Source organism: Prunus persica, chromosome G5, assembly GCF_000346465.2.
Source record: "Prunus persica cultivar Lovell chromosome G5, Prunus_persica_NCBIv2, whole genome shotgun sequence".
In the NCBI taxonomy this organism is placed as follows: domain Eukaryota; kingdom Viridiplantae; phylum Streptophyta; class Magnoliopsida; order Rosales; family Rosaceae; genus Prunus; species Prunus persica.
Window position 1 is genome coordinate 2,838,558 of NC_034013.1, and position 25,523 is coordinate 2,864,080.

General features: G+C 38.5%; 3 protein-coding genes across 3 annotated transcripts; 2 read left to right on the forward strand and 1 right to left on the reverse strand.

Moving 5' to 3' along the window:
• On the forward strand, positions 1,668 to 5,477 carry LOC18777442 (disease resistance protein RPM1). The gene is made up of 2 exons (XM_020564827.1): positions 1,668 to 2,457; positions 2,844 to 5,477. Exons 1-2 carry the CDS (start codon positions 2,013 to 2,015, stop codon positions 5,252 to 5,254), a joined length of 2,856 nt encoding a protein of 951 aa, XP_020420416.1. The 5' UTR covers positions 1,668 to 2,012; the 3' UTR covers positions 5,255 to 5,477.
• Positions 5,852 to 9,379, reverse strand: LOC18777938 (disease resistance protein RPM1). Its single transcript, XM_007210330.2, has one exon. The coding sequence runs from the start codon at positions 8,950 to 8,952 to the stop codon at positions 6,103 to 6,105; it is 2,850 nt and encodes a 949-aa protein (XP_007210392.1). The 5' UTR covers positions 8,953 to 9,379; the 3' UTR covers positions 5,852 to 6,102.
• Positions 21,440 to 24,688, forward strand: LOC18777212 (disease resistance protein RPM1). Its single transcript, XM_020563333.1, has one exon. It carries the CDS (start codon positions 21,561 to 21,563, stop codon positions 24,372 to 24,374), a length of 2,814 nt encoding a protein of 937 aa, XP_020418922.1. The 5' UTR covers positions 21,440 to 21,560; the 3' UTR covers positions 24,375 to 24,688.

Sequence of the window (25,523 nt, forward strand, 5' to 3'; positions counted from 1 at the left end):
CTTTCAGATTCCCTTGATTCCAACCTTCGATTTTGTCCTTTTTCCCGCCCAAATTCCGGTCCCTTTCTAACCCTACCCTACCAATGTGAAAGAGAAGTGCGAAGTGTGTGAGAGAGGAGAGGTTGCTAATTCAATCCGCGCCTAATGCCGAAAATAACCCTCAATCAAGCGTCAACGTGGGTCAAATAGACGGACTAATGGATGAAATGTTCGAATTTTGACGGTGGGGGGAATATTGATAATAAAATTTAATTTGAGCCTTTAATTCGCTAAAAAAAAGGTCAGGGGGTAAATTGAGCATTATGTACAAGTTCAGGGGGCAATTCAGCAGAATACCCTAAGGATTTTTGTATTTGACTTTACAAAAAAGAAAAACTATAATTTTTATAACACAATCTGGTCACTTTTGTGTTATATGATTTTTCTCTACTGAAAATACATGTACATAACATGCAGACACAAGAGTATGCGTGCGAGCACTCGATACAGCAGAGACACAGATGTCTTCTATAGTAAATTCCTTTCTCGATATGCTTTACTCCGTTCCGTTAAAATGACTTTACTCTCTGTGTTGAGTATCTTTGAGGTGTCATTTTCCGTTTGTAAACTAAGCGCGAACATATAGTAGCTTGTGCAAAGGTGATTGAGTGTAGCCATTTTTTCCTGAGACATTCATGAACGGCTAGGAAATCTCTGCATATCTAATATCTTTGACTGAGATAGAAAATAAAATATTCCATAAGCCGCGTTGCCTGTGAAGAGGCGTCTAGTTTTGGATGAGTTTGCAAGCTCATCAATAAAACAATGAAGCAGGTTTTAGTCAAATACTTTGAATGGTAATTTGTTTCTTTTGCTTGCTTAATTCTAAGTATTTGAGCGCAGCAAAAGTCAAATTTCTAGAAACCTGAATCCGACAAAGCAACTTGGATATAATATAGATGGCAGAAATTTTTGACTGAATTTCATGAACAAGAATATGCTTGACTGCTATTTTAATGTTATGTTCATATACATCATCAGAGAGGGAAATACCATGTAAATACCACAATTGTTGGGTGATCATGACCTATTAAGTGATGCAATTAATTGGTACATTTGACTCTTGAAGTATTTGTATTGAGTGTGTGAACGTAGCGTTGCGTACGCAAATTCACTATTGACAAATTGCATGTAAGTGAACATCAGAAGAATATACATGCCATGAACCAGATTCTGAGGTTGTCATGATAGTTACGCTTGGATTTATGTATTGTCTTGTTTTTTTTTTTTTTTTTTAATTTTGTTTTTTTGCCTAAGTTAGGAAGCGTAGGGAGAAAACTCACACACACGGGTATCATAGGGACTTGAACCCAGGTCCACTTGGGAGCATACCAATAGCCTGGGCCAATCCAACTAACACCCTATTGGTTATGTATTGTCTTGCTTTGTTTAGTAATACCATATCAATCTTATATTTCTTTTCCACATTAATACACGTCACATGGTAATTGATATATTAATTAACAGTTGATCATAATAAACTTGCCACTGATTGTTATGAACTTCTGATATTAACTTGTTTTGTGCATTCACACTGAGCTTGCTCATTCATTTGTCTGTTTTGAAATTTTGACACCAAACTTCCATACACTTGCCACTGATGGTTCTGAACTTCTGATATTGTTTTTTTTATTTCTTTTGTCGTATAGCCTGGATTTATTGTCTTCTCAGTTGCTTTCTCAGTTGTTCACGTGTAACTAGATGTTTGCTCCCAAAATTTCTTGGTGACCAAGTCACAGACAAACTCTGCATTACCATAATTTTTAAAGTCATTTTTAACCATCATCATAACTTGTTAATGAAGCATTTGCAAAACCAGTTGTAATTTCTTCTTGAAAAATAATAGTTGCTTATACGAGGAGGCAAGTGACTTCATTTCTATATAAACAAGACAATCAAACTACCAAAAGTCCTTTTGGACTGCAAAGGAATGGAAGAAGTATGGTGACTCCACAGAGTGAGTTAGTGAGAGAATGGCAGAAAGTGCAGTCACTTTTCTACTCAACAAGATTTCACCTTTTTTTGAAAATAGGGTTCAACTGTTGAGAGGGGTTAGAGAAGAACTTGTGTACCTAAAAGGGGAACTGGAGCGCATGAAAGCCTTTCTGAGGGATGCAGATGTAATGGAAGAAAGTGATGATGAACTCAAAGTATGGGTTAAGCAAGTACGAGATGTTGCTCATGATGCAGAAGATCTTCTAGATGAATTTGCAGTTCTCCAAGCTCATAACAATCATGGCTACGAACTCTATTTTCCTTTCAATAGGCTTTCTTCCACTGTCAAGAACTTGAAAGCTCAGTACCGGGTTGCCTGGCAGTTACGGAGCATCAACACCCAAATTCAACATATTTTTGCAGCTTATAAAAGACTTCTTCCTAAGCTTAATGCTGCAAAAGGTTCAATGTTTACCAATTCAGGTATTATTTGACAACCAGTAGGTTTATTTGCTTAAAAAGTGAGCTCAACCTTAAAATATTATCATTCTAGGCAGCTAATAGTGATCTTCGATGTTTTGTTTCTTTTGGCCTTTCTACATACATTAGTTGATTTACAATTCATCTAGGCTATAGATGGAATTCGTCTGTTCAGTATGATGGACTCAATAGTTGTTCAGTAGCACTTCTAGAAGGTTGCATGAAGAGGAGTAGGTTTCATCCTGCTTTGTAGTTGCTATCTTGGCTTTTTAAGTTTAACAACCGGTATTGTCTGACTTAAGACAGAAAATGATGTGATTACTTATACTCTTGCACTAGTTGGGGCATTACCGTGTTCTTTTCTTCCTTCATGTTTTAATTTGCAACAGGTGATACATGGCATGATCGGCGAGGGGATGCTCTTCTTTTAGACAACACAGATGTTGTGGGGATAGACAAGCCTAAACAGAAACTGGTCAGCTGGCTGGTCAAGGGTGGCTCTGGACGTGAAGTAGTTTCAGTCACTGGAATGGGAGGCATAGGGAAGACCACCTTGGTGAAGAAAGTTTATGATGACGTAAAAGTGAAGAAACATTTCAAGCCTCATGCTTGGATCACGGTTTCTCAATCTTTTCAGGCAGAAGATCTTCTTAAAGACATCATTCATAAACTCTTTTATGCAATCAGGAGGCCAGTTCCCGAAGGTGTGGATGACAAGAATAGCAATGAATTGAAAGCAATAATTAAGAACTTTCTGCAGAAAAGGAAGTATCTGATTGTTCTTGATGACGTATGGCACACTAACGAATGGGAAACAGTCAAATATGTTTTGCCTACTGGGAACTTTGGCAGCAGAGTCATGGTCACTACACGTAAAGCTGATGTAGCATTCACTTCTTGTTCAGAATCCAAATGCAAGGTCTATCACTTGAAGCCCTTGCCTGCAGATAAGTCCTGGAATCTGTTCACTAGGAAGGCCTTTCAAGGGAAGCCATGTCCTCCTTATTTGTATGAAAAATGTAAATGTATCCTTAAAAAGTGTGAGGGTTTGCCCCTTGCAATTGTTGCAATAAGTGGTGTTCTGGCTACAAAAGACACGCGCAGGATAGATGAGTGGGATTTCATTTGTCATAGTCTTGGAGCTGAAATTCATGGCAATGACAAACTTGAAGATTTAAAGAAAGTACTCTCTCTCAGCTTTAACGATTTGCCCTATTATCTCAAGGCTTGTTTCTTGTACTTGAGTATCTTTCCCGAGGGCTATCTGATTCAGCGCATGAGACTGATTCGTTTATGGATAGCTGAAGGATTTGTTGAGGCTATACAAGGAAAAACATTGGAGGAAGTAGCTGAGGACTACCTAAAGGAGCTCTTGAACAGAAATTTGATCCTCGTGGGAAACACAACAAGTGATGGAAGGGTCAAAACTTATCGCATCCATGATCTTTTGCGGGAGATCATTATTTCAAAGTCAAGGGATCAAAATTTTGCAGCCATAGTTAAGGAACAGAGTGCAATCTGGCCTGATAGAGTTCGGCGCCTATCCATACATAATTCATTGCAAACCGTACAAGCAAAAAGGTCAGTTCCTCAACTTCGTTCCCTGTTTTTGTTTGGGGTGGTTGCAAGGCCATCAATACAAAAATATTTTCCCAGTGGCTTAAGGCTGCTTAAGGTGTTGGATTTGGAAGCTGCACCTTTAAAGATGTTTCCAAGAGAAATCCTGGACCTTTTTTATTTAAGTTATCTAAGCTTGAGGAAAACCCAGGTGAAATTCATTCCCAGAGGCATAGGGAATCTTCAGAACCTGTTGACATTGGACCTTAAAAAGACCAATGTCACTGAATTGCCTCTTGAGATACTGAAACTTGAAAAACTTTGCCATCTCCTGGTTTATCGTCTTAAGATTGAATCTTATGCACATTTTTATTCCAAGTCTGGCTTTAAGGCCCTTTCAAGTCTAGGAGATTTGCAGTCCCTGCAAAAGCTCTGCTTCATTGAGGCAAATGATCATGGTTGTGGCATGACAATGAGGGAGTTAGGTAAGCTGAAGAACCTCAGGAGGCTTGGCATTATGAAATTGAGAAAACAAGATGGATTAGCTTTGTGCTTGTCGCTGGAACATTTGACCAAGCTGCGTGCATTTTCTGTAAAATCAACGCGAGAGAATGAGATTCTTGATCTGCAACACCTTTCTTCCCCTCCTCAGTTCCTGGAACGATTATACTTGACAGGACGTTTGGAAGAGCTGCCAAATTGGATTCCTTCACTTAATAGTTTGGTCAAACTGTTTTTGAAATGGAGTTGGTTAAAAGATGATCCGCTTGTTTGTCTTCAAGGTTTGCCTAATCTTGTTCATCTTGAATTGCTTCATGCTTGTGATAGTGACATGCTGTCTTTCAAGAGTGGAGGATTTAAAAAGCTCAAGGTTTTGGGTCTTGACAAATTTGACAACCTCAGATGCGTGAAGGTGGAGGAGGGAGCAATGCCATGCCTCGAAAAACTAACGATCCAACGATGTAAGTCGATGAAGAGGGTGCCATCAGGAGTTAAACACCTTTCCAAACTGAAGTTGCTCGAGTTCTTTGAAATGCCAAGTGAATTAATCTTGAAACTGCGGCCAAATGGAGGCGAAGATTACGGGGAAGTTAAACATGTCCCGGATGTTTATTCAGCCTGTTGGAGGGATGGGGGTTGGGATGTGTATTCAATAGAGAGTTTCAAGGAGATAAAAAATGCTACCTTACAAGCAGGTACTGTCAGGAGATGCCATGAACTTCGTCCGCTATGGAAGGTTTAGATCTGATCATACTTGTAAGTCGGTCAGTCAATCAACTTCTACAGATTGTCCACCATTGTACAGATGAATGTAAATACTAAATACTCATAACATGTAACTTACCAAAGAATAAGGTGCAGTATTTGGTCACCAGTGTATTCTATATTTGCATATACTAAATATTTGTACATGATCCACAAGAGTCTGAGGACATGACTGTGAACTAGTCAAGAATAGTTTGCTCTGTCTCTGTCTCCTTTTTTAATCTTTATTCTTTAGGGTAATTGAATTAATATTCTAAGAGCATGGAAGAGGGGACAAAAACCGTTGCAGATAATTAGGAGGAAACTCACACAGTAAAATAAAAAACCGAAAAAATAGCAGAGCCAGGGAAAGGTAGCAGAGGAAGCCAGACATAATCCTTTCACAACTTTGATCAGCTGACTTTCATTGTCTTTGCAGCCAATGCAGTTTACCAATTTATGCTCTAGATTGTTCTGCAGAAATCAATATTTTTTGCCTTAAAGATCTTAATTCTTCCCATTCATCTGTATTTAATCTTCATACTACCAACGTAGTTCAAAGTGATATTCAATGACACTAGAAAATTCACACGACCAGATATTGCAGGGAAAAATATCATTATACACTCTGAGCAGTACAGATTTACAGCATAGTTCTATACATGAATTATAGGCATCAAAATAATAACTGGAAAATGTACAAATTGCAATTACTATGATACCCCTAGCATTACAGAATACATGAACCAAGTGTGAGTATTTTACTATTTACAATTAACTACAAGAGCATTTACAGCTATTTACAATATACCGCACCAGACATGAAACTCAAGTCCATTAAGACTACTACTTCCAACGAGTTTCAAGTTCATGGTTCTTCATGACAGAACTGGTTTGAAGGAAGTTTTCTCCCTCATTCAAACCCTCTAAAGGGTACACCTCCCACCCACACTCTCTCCAGTAGGTGAAATAAACTTCTGGAATATGTGCAACTTTCCAATAGTCATTGCCTTCTTCTTGTGGACGTAGCGTCTTGATTAATTTTTCTGGCATCTCAAAAAATTCAAGCACCTTCAGTTTGTTCAGGTGTTCAATTCCTGAGGGCACCTTCTCCAATGATTTGCAACGCTGGATACTTAGCTTCTCAACACAAGGCATTGCTCCCATCTCCACCTGTATGCATCTAAGTGCATCAAATTCATTGATGCCTAAATGTTTGAGCTTCTTAAACCCTCCAGCTCCAAAACACAATGTGTCTCCTTCAAACACCTGAGATAACTCAAGATGTACTAGATTGGGCAAATACTGAAGGAATAAGAGTGGATCATCCTTTAACCTACTCCACTTCAAATATAACCTGACAAGGCTATGCAGGGAAGGAATCCAGTGAGGTAATGCATCCAATCGTCCTTGCAAGTACAGCCTCTGAAGCAGGAGAGGGGGAGAAGAAAGGTGCTGCAAATCAATGATTTCATCCTCTTCTACTGAAGTTATGGACAATGCACAAAGTTTGCTGAGCTTTTCAATGGATGAGCAAAGAACCTTTCCATCTTCTTTCCTCATTTGTACAATGCCTAACCTTCTCAACTGAACTAGTTTCCCCAGCTCTTTTAATATGGCACCGCCATCTTGGTTTGCCTTGATGAAACAAAGTTTTTGAAGGGAAGTTAAAGCCCCTATTTTTGCAAGGACCTTAAAGCCATATTTTGAGTGAAAATCTCCATAAGGTACAAATTCATAACGATATACCAGCAGATGACGTAGATGTTTGAGCTTCAGGATTTCAGCTGGGAGTTCAGTAACCAGAGAATGCTTCAGATCTAAAGTCTCCAGGTTCTGAAGCTTCCCTATAAAACTTGGAATGGTTTTCACCCTGGTATCTTTCAAGCTCAGATACTTCAAAAAGAAAAGGTTGACAACTTCTATGGGAAAAACACTTAGAGGTGCACTTTGCAAATCTAACACATTAAGAAGCCTAAAACCTCCAGGAAAAAGTGTTTGTAGTAATGGCTTCTCGGCAAGTCTGAACATAAACAGAGAACGTAGTTGAGAAGCACACCTGTTTTTCTGTACGTATGGCAGTGAGTTATGCATTGAAAGGCGTCGAATTTTATCTGGCCATGGCATGTTTTGGTCTTTAGCTATTGTGGCAAAGTTCTGATCTCTTATCTTAGAGGTGATAATCTCTCGGAAAAGGTCGTGGACACGAAAGTTTTTCACCCTTCCATCAGATGTTGTCTCTGCTGCTTGAATCATGCTTCTATTCAATAGTTCATTGAGGTAGTCCTCTGCAACATCTTCCAGTGTTTTTCCTTCTTTTGCTTCGATGAAGCCCTCCGCCATCCATAATCGAACAAGTCTCATATGCTCAATTAGATGATCCTCAGGAAAGATACTCAGGTACAAAAAACAAGACTTTAGATAGTAAGGCAAATCATTAAAACTGAGTGAAAGTACTTTTTTCAAGTCCTTAAGTTTGTCATTCCCCTCAATTTCAGCCCCTAGGCTATGGCCAACCATATCCCACTCATCAATCCTGCGCTTGTCTTTAGTAGCCAAAACACCACTGACTGCTACAATTGCAAGGGGCAGCCCCTCGCACTTTCTTAAAATACAATTACCAATCTCCTCTAAATAAGGAGGGCATGAACTCCCCTGGAATGTCTTCTTGCACAGAAGCTCCCAAGACTCCAACTGGGGTAAAGGCTCCATATTATAAACTTTGCCTCCGGATTCTACGCTGGTTGTAGAGGCTATATCGGCATTTCGGGTAGTTAGTATGATTCGGCTGCCACATATATTGTTAGGCAAAGCATATTTCACAGAATCCCATCCGTGCAAGTGCCATACATCATCTAAAACAATAAGATACCTCCTTTTCTGTAGGAAATCTTTGATCAATGTTTTCAACTGATTGTTATTCATGTTGTTGGTTCCTTGTGGAAGTGGCCTTCGGATGGCTTTGTGGAGTTGTTGAAGCATGTCTTTGAGGAGTTCCCCTAATTTGAAAGACTGAGTAACAGTGATCCAAGCATGTACTTTGAAATGCTTCTTTACTTCTGCAGCATCGTAGACTTGCTTGACTAAGGTAGTCTTCCCCAGCCCTCCCATGCCGGCCACAGAAACTACTTCGCGACCAGAACCACCGGTGAGAAGCCACCCTACAAGCTGCTTTATAGGTTCGTCAATGCCCACTATATCAGTTTTCTCTAAAAGTAGAGCATCCCCTCGGTGGTCCTCCCACATGTGGCCTGCAGTTGAAGAGCCTGAACCTTGTTCAGCCATATTGAATTTGTGGCGCAGTCTCTTATGAACCTCTGAGATTTTTCTGATTCTTGAGTTGATGCCTTGTAACTCAGAAGCAACTCGGTATCGAGCTTTTGTGTTCTTAATGCAGCAAGAAAACCTATGAATGGAACCATATAATCCCTCCCCATGATCATGTGCCTGAAGAAGTGTAAATTCATCAAGAACATCTTCGCTGTCGTGAGCAATGTCTCTAACTTGCTTTATCCATACTTTGACTTCCGCATCATTCTCTTCAAATGCATCAGCAATCCTCAGGAAAGCAGTCATGCGCTCCAGTTCCCCTCTCAGATACAGAATTTCTTCCCTAACCCCTTTCAAAAGTTGCAGATCATTTTCGAAAAGGGGCGCAACTTTTTCGAGCAGAAACTTCACCGCACTCTCTGCCATTAATTCTCTCTTTACTCTTTTGATTACCCTTACTTCCTCAACTGATTTTTCTCAGTTCAGAATCTGTAGTTATATAATTCAGGGGCAACTTAGAATATTAACAAAAAATTGCAGATGCCCTTTAGTGTAAGTAACCAAGTTAAATAAGTAACAGCGACTGGATTTTGAATTGTTTCTGGTAAAGCAATCAGATTGCACTGATTTAAAATCCATGGAGCTTTCCTAGAAAGTGGCTTAAACTTGAAAAATGAAATTTATTTTGAGTTTTGTAAGCTTCATGGTCTTTTCTTTTGTGATCAGCTCATCCACAAGATCATTTTGCCAGCAAGATGCTTAACACATAGTGTGCAATTGCAAATCAAGAATAGCATGACTAGAATTTTTCAGACGGCACAACACGTAAACAATGAAAATAACTTATTGGTTGATCTTATCTACACAGAAGAATGTAAGATGAAAGTGACTCTCTCCCATCTGATCTTCACCTAATAGATAAGTGAGACTGAGTTAATAAACACCTATTCTAAACATTGTTTGAGGAATTGGTTGGAATTCACACACACACACACATATATATAATCCAAATCATCTATTTGCTAAGTCTATATTCATAGATCACCTTTGCACAAAATTAGACAAATTGGAAACCGTTTCGACATCCAATTGTGTCCTACAAAATCAATGAACATAGTGCTTCAAGAAAGTACTAAAATTTCAATACAATTTAGTGTACAAATGACATCGGATTCAAGCAATTTTTGTAGAGATGATCTTTGAATGATTATCTAAAAAATAGATGGTTTTGATTAGTGAAATACAATGCAGAATTGGTCCTACAACGGTGTTCCTTTCTATTGAGGGATCCCTCAAATAATATTATTTGAGGGACACCCTTTAAGGTCCCCTAAAAATATTTATTCAACGATCCACACCATTTATTTTTTAAGCCTACATTCATAGATCATTCTTACAAAAAATTAGACAAATCGGAAACCGTTTTGATTTGCAATTGTTTCTTATAAAATCAATGAACACGATGTTTCAAGAAATGACTAAATTTTTAATAATTCAATTGAGTGGTCAAATGATATCGGATTCAAGTGATTTTTTTGTAGAGATGATCTTTGAATGAGTATCTACAAAATAGACAGTTGGATTAGTGAAATACAATATGGAGTGGGCCCTACAGAGGTGTCCCTCAAATAAACTAATTTGAGGGATCTCTCTCTCTCTCTCTCTCTCTCTCTCTCTCTCTCTCTCTCTCTCTCTCTCTATATATATATATATATATATATATATATATAACAAATTACAATCACATCATTCACGTTTAGGAAATTTCCTAGCAATTTAAATTTATTGTATTTTATCCATCTCCTTGTACACCAATTTTCTGATACTTTGAATTCAATTCTATAATTTTGCATGCGTCCCTCTCGAGGAAACAAGTTGTTATTAAATGAATGAATGCAAAAGGGTAACCAGTCGCTGTTGTGGTTGCCTCTGCAGCCAATCTCCCAGCAACCACAGGATGATTTCATTTGACTGCGTATACATATAGTTATGGAAATGATTTTCAACAATGAATTGATTATATTTGTTTCATTAGAATATGTTTATGAAAAGTCAGCTTCGTTAAATATTCATTAATGTTATAAAATGAACTGGGATATGTGCGAATATTGAGCTGCACGTAAAGTAGATGAGACACAGTATTTAACGAGGTTCGGCTATGCCTACGTCCTCGGAGAGCAACAACAGTAACTTTTCACTATATGAAATAATAGGGCTACAACTTTAGTGTTTACAATATGTATGGCTCACTCAATTTTCTCTCTTGGAGAATTTCTCTCTTGCTCTCTTTCCTCTCAACTCACTCACCCTCATTCTTCCTTCTCTTCCTCTTCTCTATGTGTAAACTTCTCTTGATGGAAGTATCTATTTATAGGCCTAAGACATTGGTTGTTCACCTCACAATATAAGTGGTAGACAACATCATTAATATTCTTCAATCAACAACATCATTAATATTCTTCAATCAATTGGGTAGTGGTTTGGTTTGGTGGGTGTGTGGTTAGGTTTAGTGGATGTTAGTTGGCTATGTGGGCTTCACCTATTCTTCTTTACTTATTCTTCTTTTACAACAATTAAAGCTATAATGAAAAACAATTTCATTTTCCTTTTTTCTTTTTTTTTTTTGGTATACATCTAATCATGTAAGCTGAAACAATTTCGTTTCTATAAAAGAAACAATTTTGTTTCTATAAAAGAAACAATTTTGTTTACACTTAACACTTTTTTTTTACGTTCACCTCCAAAGATTGAATATAGATTTTGCAATAGACTAATAAAAGCTTAACTCACTGATCAGCCTTCTGCTTGCCGATTATTCATGCGTACATTTTTAGGGACATTTTGAAAAAAGCTGAAGGAGAGAGAAATATTTTTAAAAGAAGCCAAAATGGACAAAAATGCCCTTATTTATTTTTGTATTCCCTAAGAAATCCTTTACATTTGCATGTCTTTTGTTTGAAAATTGAGAGGTCTTTCTGTCTTTTTTTGGAAAAGTTTTGGCTTTTTTCAAAAGTGAAAATTTTTTTGTGGCTAAAACTTAAATTTATTTCATTGGTATTTTGTTTCGCCAAGGGTGTTGATACGGCTACCCACAGGTGCACTGACGAGCAGAAGAAGCTGGTCCACCGCTGGCCCATACTTTTTTATTAATTTCGCTTCGCTGATGCTCTGCCTAGAGCAAAACAAACAAGGGTGAATAGAAAATGTCAAAAACTAGTTCATTAAACAAAAAAAAAAAAAAAAAAACACCATCTTAAGAAGAGAAAACTCTAAGAAAATAGTCTTAGCCGCCAACCCCTTGGCCTCCTTCCCTACCTCCTCCCCTCTCCTTTCATCTTTTTTTTTTTCCTCATTTCCTCCCTTTTCCCTCAAGATTATTAATTTATTTTGTGATGTGGAAGTAGTAGCCATCCTCCTTCAGTATTTTTCCTGAAATGCGTAGCAACGGTTTAGCACCGTCCTCTTTTACTTCACAAATGAAAATGGCTTCTGACGTAGAAGAAGGAGGTCACAGTGACCCATCAAATTTATGGACTTTTTGGGCCCTCCAGCCTCCCTTCAACTTCAAACAGAGAAACTGTACGTGCCAATAGTGTCTGTGGGCTTTTGGTGAGAACTGCATGCCCAAAGTTTCTTGCAAGTTGTATTTTGGCTGCGATGCATTCCTTGTTGGTCAAGAAATGTTGGATTAGGCCCTTAGGATGGGCTCGACTCAATACAAGCCTTTCTTCTTTTAGTGTGTTAGGCATGCCACTACTAGTATTTTACTCTCCTAGTAGGAAGAGATGACATGTGGTTTATGATGTGATGAACGTGTTGCACTCGTTGATCTCAACATCTAATTAAAGCCATTGTACTTCAAGTGGGGAATCTGTTGAAGTTGTTGGAATCTCTAGCTGTTACTGATAAGGTTTACTGCTAGGATTCCTAGTTTTTAGGTTTGTTAATCACGTAGGAGTCCAATAATCCCTATACTTGAGGGACAAGCTTGTATTTCTGTTTTGATGTAGTCTTTACCACGATTATAGGACCTGTAAAATCGTGGGCTGTTGCATTTTCTTTCAGTTCAAGTGTAAGGCTATTTAATAGCCATGTTAGATGTTTTTCATCGAATAACAAGAATTCTCCTTAGCTTATGTAAGTTCTGAATTACAGAAGCTCTTTGCAAACTTCCTGATTCTAACAGAATCTGGCTTGAATAGGGTCTTTTCTATGCCTCAAGTAAGAGGACTTCACTCTCTGATGAGGCTTGGGGTTTTCCTTTTTTGGAGGAGAAGCCACTTTCTAATGTGCAAATTTTCAGAGGTGTGGTTCGGGAGTCTAGATAAAGTGATATGATATTTTGGCACTTTAATGAGTGTCGGAAGGAAGCTAGGTGTTTAGGCCAAGGATGGACCCAACACAGGTTAACCTGGGCTATAGCCTATGTGGCTTTTGTTATTTTACAGTCCAAAGTCACATGTAGCCCACCTTACAGCCTACCTCACTTCATGTATCAGCCATTCAACATGTTCAATTTTCTTGGTGGGTCTAGGGATGGCAAAAATCCCCATGAGGGCGGGTTCCCATAAGGTCCCTGATCCTAATGGGGGGAGATTTCGGGGCCAAACTGCTATCGAGTATGGGGATCCCCAACGGATATGGGGAGGGGAAGGTATTGGAGTCCCCATCCCTGAACCTGACCTGAAAATATATATGTTTATATTTAAATAAATATATAATTATAATATTTGTGTTTAACCTTAAGTTAACCTCCCTCTTCTAATTCTTCCTAATCTTGATTGATGTGATTTTGAACAGTTGAGTTGAACTTTATAGTTAATTTGGATGTGTATCGAGTATGGGGATCCCCAACGGATATGGAGAGGGGAAGGTATTGGAGTCCCCATCCCCGAACCTGACCTGAAAATATATATGTTTATATTTAAATAAATATATAATTATAATATTTGTGTTTAACCTTAAGTTAACCTCCCTCTCCTAATTCTTCATAATCTTGATTGATGTGATTTTGAATAGTTGAGTTGAACTTTATAGTTAATTTGGATGTGTTGAATGATAATTTAATACAAAACTTAATGTTAAAATGTATGATAAATTTTTTTTATGCAAAATTTTAAAATAAAATAAAATAAAATAGGGGATTCGGGGCAGGTATGAGGGATAGTCCCTGACGGAGATGAGGACGGGGATTCCCCGAAACCTATTAAATGGTGATGGGTTGGGGGGGGGGGACGGGGGTGGGGATGGAGAGCAAGGACGGGGATGGTATTGTCATACTTAGGGATGGCAAAAATTCCCGCAGGGGTGGGTCCCCGACCCTAACCGGGGGAGATTTCAGGGCCAAAACTGGTATCAAGTACAGGGATCCCCGAACTTGAAAAATCCCCGACAAGTATGGGGAGGGGATAGTATTGGAGTCCCCATCCCCGAACCCGACCCGAAAATATATATGTTTATATTTAAACAAATAAATATATAATTATAATATTTATGTTTAACCCTATGTTAATCTTCCTCTTCTAATTCTTCCTAATCTTCTATGGAATTTCATATTGATGTCATTTTGAATAGTTGAGTTGATCTTTATAGTTAATTTGGATGTGTTGAATGATAATTTAATATGAAACTTAATGTTAAAATGTATGATAAATATTTTTTATGCAAAAAAAATCGGGGATTCGGGGTGGGTATGGGGGATAGTCCCCCGACGGGAACGGGGACGGAGATTCCCTGAAACCTATTAAACCGGGATGGGTTCGGGGACGGGGCCAGGGATGAAGAGCGAGGACGGGGATGGTATTATCATACCCGGCCCCTACCCGACCCATTGCCATCCCTAGTCATACTCGACCCCTACCCGATTCGTTGCCATCCCTAGGTAGGTCATATTTTTTTGGTGGAATGTTAGCAAACAAATTATTTTATTGGTGGAATCTTACAATTTTCTTTCCTCATTGTTATTGAAATTTGGGGATTTTTTAAGGTTCATGAAGTATAAATTAGGGATTTTCAATTCAGTGTTATGAATTACCAATTAGGAATTTGCAATTAGGTTTTGTACGTAAGGTAAATTTAGCCCACTTTATTTTAAAATCCTGGGTCCATCACCTGTGTAGGCCCTTTCTCTTGGTGGTTCTATCTCCTTCTTGAGTCCTAGACAAATTGGCGTCTTCTGGGTTCCATTTCGGTTGCTATGCATGACAGGACCCGATCCAAATTCCGCTTTGGAATCCGAGCCAGACCTTGTAAGTGTCCGACACCTGGCGAATGTCGGGCACAAATGACCTATTTGCCCTTCTATACAAAACACGATAAAATAACAAGGTTGACTTCTACCGAAAAATCGGCAAAGTTTCCCTTGTAACTGGCACAATACCAAAACATTTTCACTTGCCAAAACAAGCAAAACATCAGAGCGACTACTAAGAATTTACAAAGGAGTGAATCCTTTTACAAAACAAAAATCCTACATCAAAAGAAAGGCGCGGAAGATGGGAAATGGCGCGGTGGTGGATTCCTGTGCACATCTACTGCCTGGGGGCGCAAAACATGAAAAAGGGTGAGTGGACCCAAAAATAAATTTTAGAAAAATAGCATATGAACATACTAACCCCACTGTAAAAACAGTCATACAAACTAGCTTATTTTCTTTATTTCTGAAATCAATGCATGTATATAATTATACATTTGAAAACAGTTTAAAACTATCACCTAGGTGTACCCTTATTTTCGTCTATTCCTCATATCCGTCAATTCCTTGCATTACCATGGGTGACACATACTCGCAGGTCTCAGTGACACGAGGTCAATCTAAGCCGCAACTCGCAGGATTCAGGGGACCGTAGTCCACCTTTGTCCGCATTACTCGCTCCACACGAGTTCGAGTACCAAGGAACTCGTGGGGCAACTGTCAAGCATGCTGACTAAATCGAAGGCAACATTTAATAGCTAGGTACAAGGTGATTTAAAAGAAATATAAAGTTTCTGAAGCAAAACTGTTGAATAATTAACTTTCGGTAACCTTTAAAATTCTGCTGCCATTTATCTGATAATTAACGAGAATATCTTTTCCTATATGCTTTAAAGGAGATTTCACTCGGCAGCATGCAACATAAGATATTTTACAAAATAAAACAGCTAATAACTGAAACGGAACTGCTTAAATTCATTTATTAAAACAAAGAGTTCACTCACTGATAGTCCGAGCTCGTTGGACCTCTTGAAGGTCCCTCCTGCGGGTCAACTGGTGCCCGGGTGCTTGATTCAATGACCATAATATTCTATTAATACAATATAGTATTATATTAAAAACCCTACACCCAGCTCCTAAATGTATGTGCATCAATTTAAAGTTATCCCTATGCCCATAAAAGCTTTACTTCCACGTGAGATAGTTTAGCGGTATTTTTGGACTCAAAAAGCGCTAAAATCCCAAAAAGTCAATTCGAGACCCCATGGGTCCATGACCTCACAATATGATCTGGATGCCGCTAGAAGGTCCAATAGATCTAGGACACATGTCCCGAGGGTATTGATGTCGATCGGACGGTCGGATTAATCACGATCGTGTAATCGCATAATTTCTAAACCCTAACCCTAGGGTTCGCGATTTCGAAGTATCCAGGACTCCGATTCACAATCCGTCGAATCCTACACGTTTCTGAAATTATCTAGAGTAACATATCTAAAATTGATTACGATCCAACGGCTCAACAGTATTGAACCCGATAATCGCACAATATGGAAAATCCGTTCGAGGCTCAAACGGTATCCAAATTGAGATCCGCGAATTCCTATGTGCTCGTGACAACCTAAGGATCGCATCAGGACACAGTGCCACTGCACCACCCTCGCCCACGGGCCACCGCACTCGCCGGCAGCGCTGGGTGTCCAAAGCGATTACGCATCGCCGGAAAATCTCAAAACTACGGCTCCAAACTCCTACCCTAGGTATAACACCATATTTGAAACCACTTTTGTTCTTGGACCTACCCCAAAAACTGACCGGAAGTGGCCGAACACGGAGGCTGTAAACCGGCCAACTTTCCAATTCGAAAATTCATTATCTACACTGAGAACCGATTAATTCCTACCCAACAGGCAGCTAGAACAACTCGAGAGGTTCAAAATCGATACCTGGCTCGTCCGATTTGGTTGAGAAATGACTGAGAACGACGGCCGTGAAATTCAGATCACACCGCTCGGTTTTCTGCAGTTTCCGGCGGCTGGAGTGGCTGACGGCGACGGAAACTGGGTGGGACGGGAAGAGGAGGCAATGACGGTTCGAACAAGACATGTCTCGTGGCCGGTGGTGGTCTGTGGCGGTGACGGTGACGGTGATCGAACAAAACTGTCAGGGGGAAGAAAGTTCGCGACGGAGGGGGGGGGGGGGAGAGAGAGAGAGAGAGAGAGAGAGAGAGAGATGAGGTTTTATATAAAAAAAAAAAGGGAGCTTTAGTAATATACCCAAAATAGGGGCTGTAATTATAAAAAAACCCTACATAGAATGCACTTTAGAAACACACCCAAAAACCATTTACTATATATAAAATTAGTATTGAAGTTCGTATAAATTACATCTCTGCCATTGATTAACTTAAAATAAGCCCAACACAAAATTCCCAAAAGAACCCAAAACAAGCTCAGCGAGCCCATATTAGATTTTTTTTGAAAAAAACCCAAACTTAATATAAAATAAAATAAAAAATCACGAAAACCAAGGGTCTGTCCCCACGACCTTTCATTCTCCATCAAACCTCCGCAAACCATATCATAGAAGTACATTGTTAATACCATGTCATAAAAGTACATTATTAATACCATGTCATAAAAGTGCATTGTTAATACCATGCTATAGAAGTATATTGTTAATACAATTTCATAGAAAAACATTCTTAATACAATTTCATACAAAAACATTGTAAATACCATTTCATACAAAAAATCCAAAAAACCCTAACAAGAGATTCGATATCCTTTGCTGCCACCTCCAATTGTCCATAGTTTCACCAGATACAATCGCAAAGGCAAAAGAAAATACCTTTACAAGGAAAAAACAAGTACACTGTTAATACTATGTCACAGAAGTACATTGTTAATACTATGTCATAGAACTATTGTCCTAATAAAAATCACATTTTGCATATCATAAACTTCAAGTGCACAGCCATATATAGAGCAAAATATAGAGCATGCTTTGTTACTGAAAATCTGTTAATACTATGTCATAGAAGTACACTGTTATTACTATGTTATTTAAATCAACTCAGTTGCAGGGTATGAACAGTATAACAGCTGTTCATACCACTTACTGGAAGTTAACAACTGCTCATATGACTTACAGATAACAAATTGTATACTAAAACGACATTGCCGAGTTCGGCGTATTCCGCTCTTCAAAGAAGAGCTTCTTCAATGGCGGCCGCAGAGAGGAAGAGGAAGCGGCAGCCCCTTTGGCTATGGAAAAATCATCGTCGACGGCATCTGCGAAGAAGAGATCCAGGTTGAAAATCAGGAACACAAGACAGATCTGGCCATTTTGGAATATATCGTCGGTGGAAATCGGCGATCCGTCGGGGTTGGTGCATGCGAAAGAGAAATCAAGTAGAAATTCAAGTAAATTAAGCAAAAATCAAAATGAAAATAACGAATTGAAGCAGATGGAACAAACCTGCAAAGGAAATGGAGGCATCGGCGGCGAGAACACGTGTGAGGCCACCTACGTAACGGAGATTGTCGTCGGTCTTGTGTTGGTCCATGGCTTTGAGACTATTTGATTTACTTTGAAGGCATAGAGAGGGAAGAAGGGAGAGAACAAAGGAGAGATGGTGGTTTGAATCAGGAGAGGGGCTTAAGGCTTCAAACCTGAGGGAGGGCTTGATGCTTCAAACCTGAGGGAGGCTTCAAACGAGATCCAAAACTAACTTAATGCTAAAAAGGGTAATAAAGATATTTCATCTTATTAATTAAATTAAAAAATATACAATTGTTGATTTTTGGGTTTATTTTGGGTGTGTTTCTATGTTTTAAATTGCGTAGGGTATATTTATAGTTTCATGTCTAGGAATGGGTGTTTCACTAATTTTGTATAAAAAAAATCTAATTTTTCCTAATTACCATTTTGCCCCTCATGATATTTTAATCATATTTTCTTCGTTAAAACTCCAATTCGAGTTCACTTCGTGTCTACGAACTCGTTTCGTCGTGCTCTACGCAACGGTGTATGTGGAATTGTCAAATTCCTTTTTCGGTCAAAAAGTCAACTTTTCGTTAATAAATTATTCCAAAGGCAAAATTGTATTTCCTCATAATAAATTACTAATTAAATATGAATTTTAGGTTTGGGTCATTACAATGCATGGTGGGATTACTATGTTTTCCTCATGGTTTGGCTTCTTATCTAAGAAGCATGGATACGCGGACTTAGGTCCGTATCCCATATCAGATACATAGTCGGATACGATACGCATTGGATATGTATTGGAGTCAACGGATATGATCTTTGACTGATGGACACGCATATCTTACGTTATGGACACAAGTATCAGAGATTTCGGATACGTTTCTGGTCAATCTTGAAGCCAGAAGCCAAAGAGAGAGAGAAGTAAAGATTGGAGAAAGAGATGAGAGGAGGAAGAAGAAGAAGAAGAAAAGATAGGACGTATGTTGGCTGCTGCGTGTGAGGAGGGAGGGAGGGAGAGAGAGAGAGAGATGAAGAAGAGAAGAGAGATGGTGGAAAAGAAAAAGGAGCAGCCCCAGCTTGAGGAAGAAAAAGACTTAATTTTTCTTTTTTAATATGAATTCTCAAATGAACGACGTCGTGGTTGTAAAAAACATAGATATGTTGACAAAAAATAATTAAAGATCTGTTTATTGGGTCTTAATTAATAATATTAAAATGGGCCTAAAAAGATATGAAACAAGCTATATAAGCCTAAAAAATATAAAGAATCAGAAAAGAAAGCCCAAGAATTATACACTATATTTATTAGGGGTGGGCATCTAAAGCTGAAATACCGAAATCGTATATTAACTATACCGTACCATACCGATTTCATACCTTTTCATTTAAGATTGAGAGATATTTGGTACCTGGTATCAAGTATTTGGTATTGGTCAATATTGTACCGAACCGAATACTTAAATATAATTTATTTTTCATACCGAAATATAAGTATTTGTGTTGTGTTGTTGATTCTGGATTATGCCATTTGTGCTGTGTTGTTGATTTCTTGCTTTTTCTATATTTTGATAGCCTTTATGTGTATGTTTATAACTTTATAGAGCCTTTTTCTTTGATTCATTTGATAATTAAAAGCTGTTTCAAATAGAAACATATAAAAGCTTTTCTGTAACCAGAACCTGAATTCCATTAACTTTTTTCTGTGGGATACAAACAAGAACCTCCTGTATTAAATTTCAAAACAGTATTATTCTACCCTAGAATAGTTTTTCAGAGTGACCTCTGGGTTCTGTTAGTTTGAAGATCAGTATCTTCATTATTTTGTTCTTAAATTGCCATGTATGCATCATCTATATGGTTTCTTTCATTGACTAGTCAAACATACGATGGTTTTGACATCATCACTGTATTAGCATATAAAAAAATAATAATAAAATGAAGAATCTTTTGTTAAAAATTGACTGAGCTTTGTTATTGGGTATGTAAGACATAAGGCATAATGCATAATTTTAACTATTTTAGTTTGTAAGCCATAAGGCATGAGTTTTAACCATTTGGATTTGATGAATCTGTTGAATTTGTTGGTGGATATTGATTTGGCTGATTTGGATATTGAATATATTGATTAGGATTTGGATATTGAGTATGTTGAATCTTTGAATATGTAACTTAGGCATCACTTATAAAAAAAACACACACACACAATGACCGCGGTAATATTTACAAGTTAAGTCAATTAGTCAATTTGCTGAAAAACCAAGAAGAGGATTCGGATCCGTTCTTTTACCTAGAATGGACTGTTTATATTATAATGGAACAGAATCACAAAAAAAACAATGTAAACGACGCCAACCTACAGGCATAAACAGAACAGAAGGCCCCTCTCTATGGGACATTTCAGCGAACACTTGGTGGGCACTCCGTGGTCGTCCACCAACCCTCCAAAGGGTCAAGACTGGAGCTTCCATGGAGGATTTCGGGGATTCACGGGGTCAAGCGACCCGTGTGTCCTTCTGTGATCCGCCTCATTGAGGCTCAAACAACTTCATTTACTAGGTTTTCGTGAAGAAAAAACACACAGAACCGACAAAGCTTTCAACTTGCCAAAAATCTGTGAAACTGAGCTGAAAACGAAGGAAGCAATGGAATAGCATTATCCAATTCAATGGTCAGTGACATATGAACTTACTAAATTATATTTATTTTATTGTTGGATAAATATTAAAATTTTCAGTCGCTATATAGGGTCACAAGAGCATTCGTTTTTATAAGACTTTCTAGGAAAGTGAATCAATGACCTAGGTTGCCTGGTCTCAATAGCTTTCCATTCGTTTAGAGGAAACTTTAGCATGAGCATGAACCTGTCACACTCAATGTGAAGGTTACTTTGCTTCTGTGAGCTTGCAACCTATTTGACCAAAGAGAGAAGAAAAGTAAAAAAGAAAAGGACATCTAAAGATTATTGCTAGCCATCCGATGGCATGCAATAACAAGTCAATTTCTTGGAAAGTTGGATTTCTTTCAAGGGGTAGAACAATGTTGTATCAAATACTTTCTAGAAGTCTGACTTGGAAAGAACAATCCAATTACTTTCCAATTGAGAATTTAAAATCCATTCAGTCACTGTTACTTCTTCAGCGTGGGTGGTAAATTACGCGGATGCAACCCTTCAAATTTCTGTGAATATTCCATGCAACCCTTCACTGTTACTTCTTCAACTTGGTATCTAATATAATATAATATATATATGTGTGTGAGTGTGTGTATACCAACTTGGATTGGAGCTCAAGATGAAAATCAGTTGAGGAAGAAAGGGTAACCACAGATACAATTAGTAGAGAGAGAATTAATGGCTGAGAGTGCAGTAAAGTTTCTGCTAGACAAGCTCACCTCCCTTTTCGAAAATGACTTGCAACTCTTGAGAGGGGTGAGGGAAGAGATTGTGTATCTGAGAGGAGAGTTAGAGCGCATGACAGCTTTTCTGAGAATTGCTGATGCATTTGAAGAGAGTGATGAGGAAGTCAAAGTGTGGGTTAAGCAAGTAAGAGACATTGCTCATGACAGTGAAGATGTTCTTGATGAATTTACAATTCTTCAGGCACATGATCATGGGAAGGAGGAGCAGGGATTATTGTACGGTTCAATTCGAAGGCTCTCTTGCTGTATTAAGAACACAAAAGCTCGATACCGCATTGCTTCTCAATTACAAGGCATAAACATGAGGATCAGAAAAATCTCTGATGTTCATAAGAGACTGAGCCATAAATTCTGTACAAGTGAAGTAGCAGGTAAATGGTGGGAGACACATGGAGGAGGAGGAGATGCTCTACTTTTGGAGAGAAGTGATATAGTCGGCATTGATGAACCTATAAAGCAGATGGTTGGGTGGCTTGTCAAGGGTTCTTCTGGACGCGAAGTAGTTTCTGTGGCTGGGATGGGAGGCATGGGGAAGACTACCTTGGCCAAACAAGTCTATGATGCTGCACAAGTGAAGAAGCATTTCAAAGTTCGTGCTTGGATCACTGTCACTCAGTCTTTCAAACTTGGGGAAATCCTCAAGCACATGATTGAACAACTCCACCAAGCAATTCGAATACCAGTTCCACAAGGAATCAATAACATGAGCACCAACCAGCTTAAAACAGTAATCAAGGAGGTCCTGCAGAGAAGGAGGTATCTCGTTGTTCTAGACGACGTATGGCACTTGTGCGGATGGGATGCCTTGAAATATGCATTGCCTAACAATACTTGTGGCAGCAGAGTCATACTTACTACACGAAATGCGGATGTAGCCTCTACAACCTGTGTAGAATCCAGAGGTAAAGTCTATAACTTGGAGCCCTTGCCCCTAACAGACGCTTGGGAGCTTCTGTGCAAGAAGACATTTCAGGGGAACTCCTGTCCTCCACACTTAGAGGAAGTCTGCAATTATATTTTAAGAAAGTGCGAGGGACTGCCACTTGCAATTGTGGCAATCAGTGGTGTTTTGGCTACCAAAGACAAACGCAGGATTGATGAGTGGGATATGGTTGGCCGTTGCCTTGGGGGTCAAATTGAAGGCAATGACAAGCTCAAGGACTTGAAAAAAGTTCTCTCACTCAGTTTTAATGATCTGCCATACTATCTCAAGTCTTGTTTCCTGTACCTCAGCATCTTTCCTGAGGATCATCAAATCAAGCATATGAGACTTATTCGATTATGGATAGCAGAGGGATTTATCGAAACAAAGGAAAGCAAGACATTGGAAGATGTTGCAGAGGACTACCTCAATGAACTATTGAATAGAAGTATGATTCAAGCAGCGGAGACAACACCTGATGGAAGGGTCCAAAAGTTTCGAATTCATGACCTCTTGCGCGAAATTATCACCTCCAAGACAAGAGATCAGAACTTTGCCACAATTGCTAAAGAGTACAATATGCCATGGCCAGACAAGGTCCGGCGCCTGTCAATACATAACACACTACAAAATGTACAGCAATACAGGTCTGCTTCTCAACTGCGTTCTCTCTTTATGTTCAGAGTTGCTGAGAAGCCATCACTGCAGAGGTTCTTCCCCACAGGCTTTACACTGCTTAATGTGTTAGATTTGCAAAGTACACCTTTAAATGTTTTCCCAGCTGAAGTTGTCAACCTTTTCTTTCTAAAATATCTGAGCTTGAGAGATACCAGGGTAAAAACTGTTCCGACCTGGATAGGGAAGCTTCAAAACCTAGAGACTTTGGATTTGAAAAATTCTCGGGTTACTGAACTTCCAGTTGAAATCCTCAAACTCCAACATCTGCGCCATCTCCTGGTATATCGTTATGAGTTTGTTCCTCATGAAAATTTTCACTCAAAATATGGTTTTAAGGTGCTAGGAAAAATAGGGGCTTTGACATCCCTTCAAAAGCTCTGTTTCATAGAGGTGAACCAAGATGGTGGTGCCATATTAATAGAGCTGGGGAAACTAGTTCAGTTGAGAAGGTTAGGCATTGTTAAGATGAGGAAAGAATATGGTAAGGCTTTCTGTTCATCCATTGAAAAACTGACGAAAATTTGCTCATTGTCCATAACTTCAGTAGAAGAGGACGAGATCATTGATTTGGAGTACCTTTCTTCTCCTCCTCTACTGCTTCAGCGGCTCTACTTGCGCGGACGACTGGAGAAATTACCTCACTGGATACCTTCTCTTCATAGCCTCGTAAAATTATATTTGAAATGGAGTAGGTTAAAGGATGATCCACTTGTATTCCTTCAGTATTTGCCCAATCTAGTACATCTTGAACTATCTGAGGTGTTTGAAGGAGACACGCTGTGCTTTGGAGCTGGAGGATTTAAGAAGCTCAAGCATCTAGGTCTCGATACATCTGATGAACTTAGATGCATACGGGTGGAAGCGGGAACAATGCCTTGTATTGAACAGTTAAGTATCAAGCGCTGTAAATCATTGGAGAAGGTCCCATCAGGCATTGAACATCTCATCACACTTAAGGTGCTGAAATTTTCTGATATGCCAGAAAAATTAATCAGGACACTACTTCCACATGAACCAGGAAATGATTATTGGAAAGTTGAACATATCCCAGAAGTTTATATCACCTATTGGAGGGAGTGGGAGTGGAAGGTCTACTCCTTAGAGGGCTTGAGCGAGGCACAAAACTCCCACTTCTGTTGTAAATAGCCTTCAAACTCTTGTAACTGTAAATAGTGAATGGTCTCCCTTCCCTTGGTTCAAGTGTTTCTTAATGCTTTCGACCAAAGAATAAAAAAGTGTTTCATAATGTAGAAAGCTGGTTTGTACACAAGAGTCTCTATTATTGGTTGGTGATGCCTTGGTTCATTATTGTGTAAATCTTATGCTGTCAATTTATGCTACTTAATTTCTGTAAGATTCGATTATTAGAATTTCAGGTGTTTTATTTGTTTTGTTCAATATGTCTTTGTTGGGTAAAAAACTTATATATAGATCTGTTCTTCATTCTGCTTCTGCTTGAATCTTTTAGCCTGGCCCTTTCATTTCTATCCATTTTTCAGCTTAAATGAAAGAAATGTTGGTTGTTGATTTCCTAGCTAGAACCATCTTATTGAGCCACTGTCCTCTCCATTCTTCACATGTCTGGTACTTTGAACATTTTCATGTCACGTTTTATTTGTACCTTTTTCTTCTGCAAGTGTAAATTCCCCAAGTGCATGCTTGAAGAAAACGTTTTCAAATAAAATTTTGGTGAGAAAAAGATAGCCAAGAGAAGCAATGTATGAAACTTGTACCCAGCAAGATCTTGGCTGGCAGGTAAAAAATGATTTAAGGGAGATGCAGCAAAAGTCCTATGATCTATATTCTATATCATAAGACTAGGCTGATTAGACTTTTCTTTTAGTTCCATTCATCCTACAATTTAAGCATAAACATATAATCTTATAAATAGCTCCCATTTGATAACCATTTCATTTTCACTTTTTTTGAAAACTGAAAACAAATTTGGTAACAATTTTCAAAAAAGTGAAAATTAGTTTTCAAAAGCACCGTTCTTTTTTAAAAGAACTTGGAAGTATTTTCAATTTTCGTTTTCATTTTTACCTCTCCTTGCTCATTCACCAATTTTACATCATCACACATACATTGCACTTAATTACCAAAGCTCGATATTTTTGACCTCTCGACTTGGACCCAACTGCTCAACTAGGTGCGTAAATTTTGGCAACCAATCATAAGGTGACACATGGATGAAGGAATATTCCTTAGGTCAAATAATTTTGCTAATTGAATCCAATTTAATTAGTCTATTATCTTTGATTTGCGATAGGAATATCTTCCCAAATCAAGGATCTG

Bases quoted from the DNA above. Each gene is read 5' to 3' on its own strand.
- LOC18777442 (XM_020564827.1), top strand. From the start codon at position 2,013: ATGGCAGAAAGTGCAGTCACTTTTCTACTCAACAAGATTTCACCTTTT. The intron at 2,458-2,843 runs GTATTATTTGAC...AATTTGCAACAG, and splicing joins TTCAATGTTTACCAATTCAG to GTGATACATGGCATGATCGG.
- LOC18777212 (XM_020563333.1), top strand. From the start codon at position 21,561: ATGGCTGAGAGTGCAGTAAAGTTTCTGCTAGACAAGCTCACCTCCCTT.
- LOC18777938 (XM_007210330.2), bottom strand. From the start codon at position 8,952: ATGGCAGAGAGTGCGGTGAAGTTTCTGCTCGAAAAAGTTGCGCCCCTT.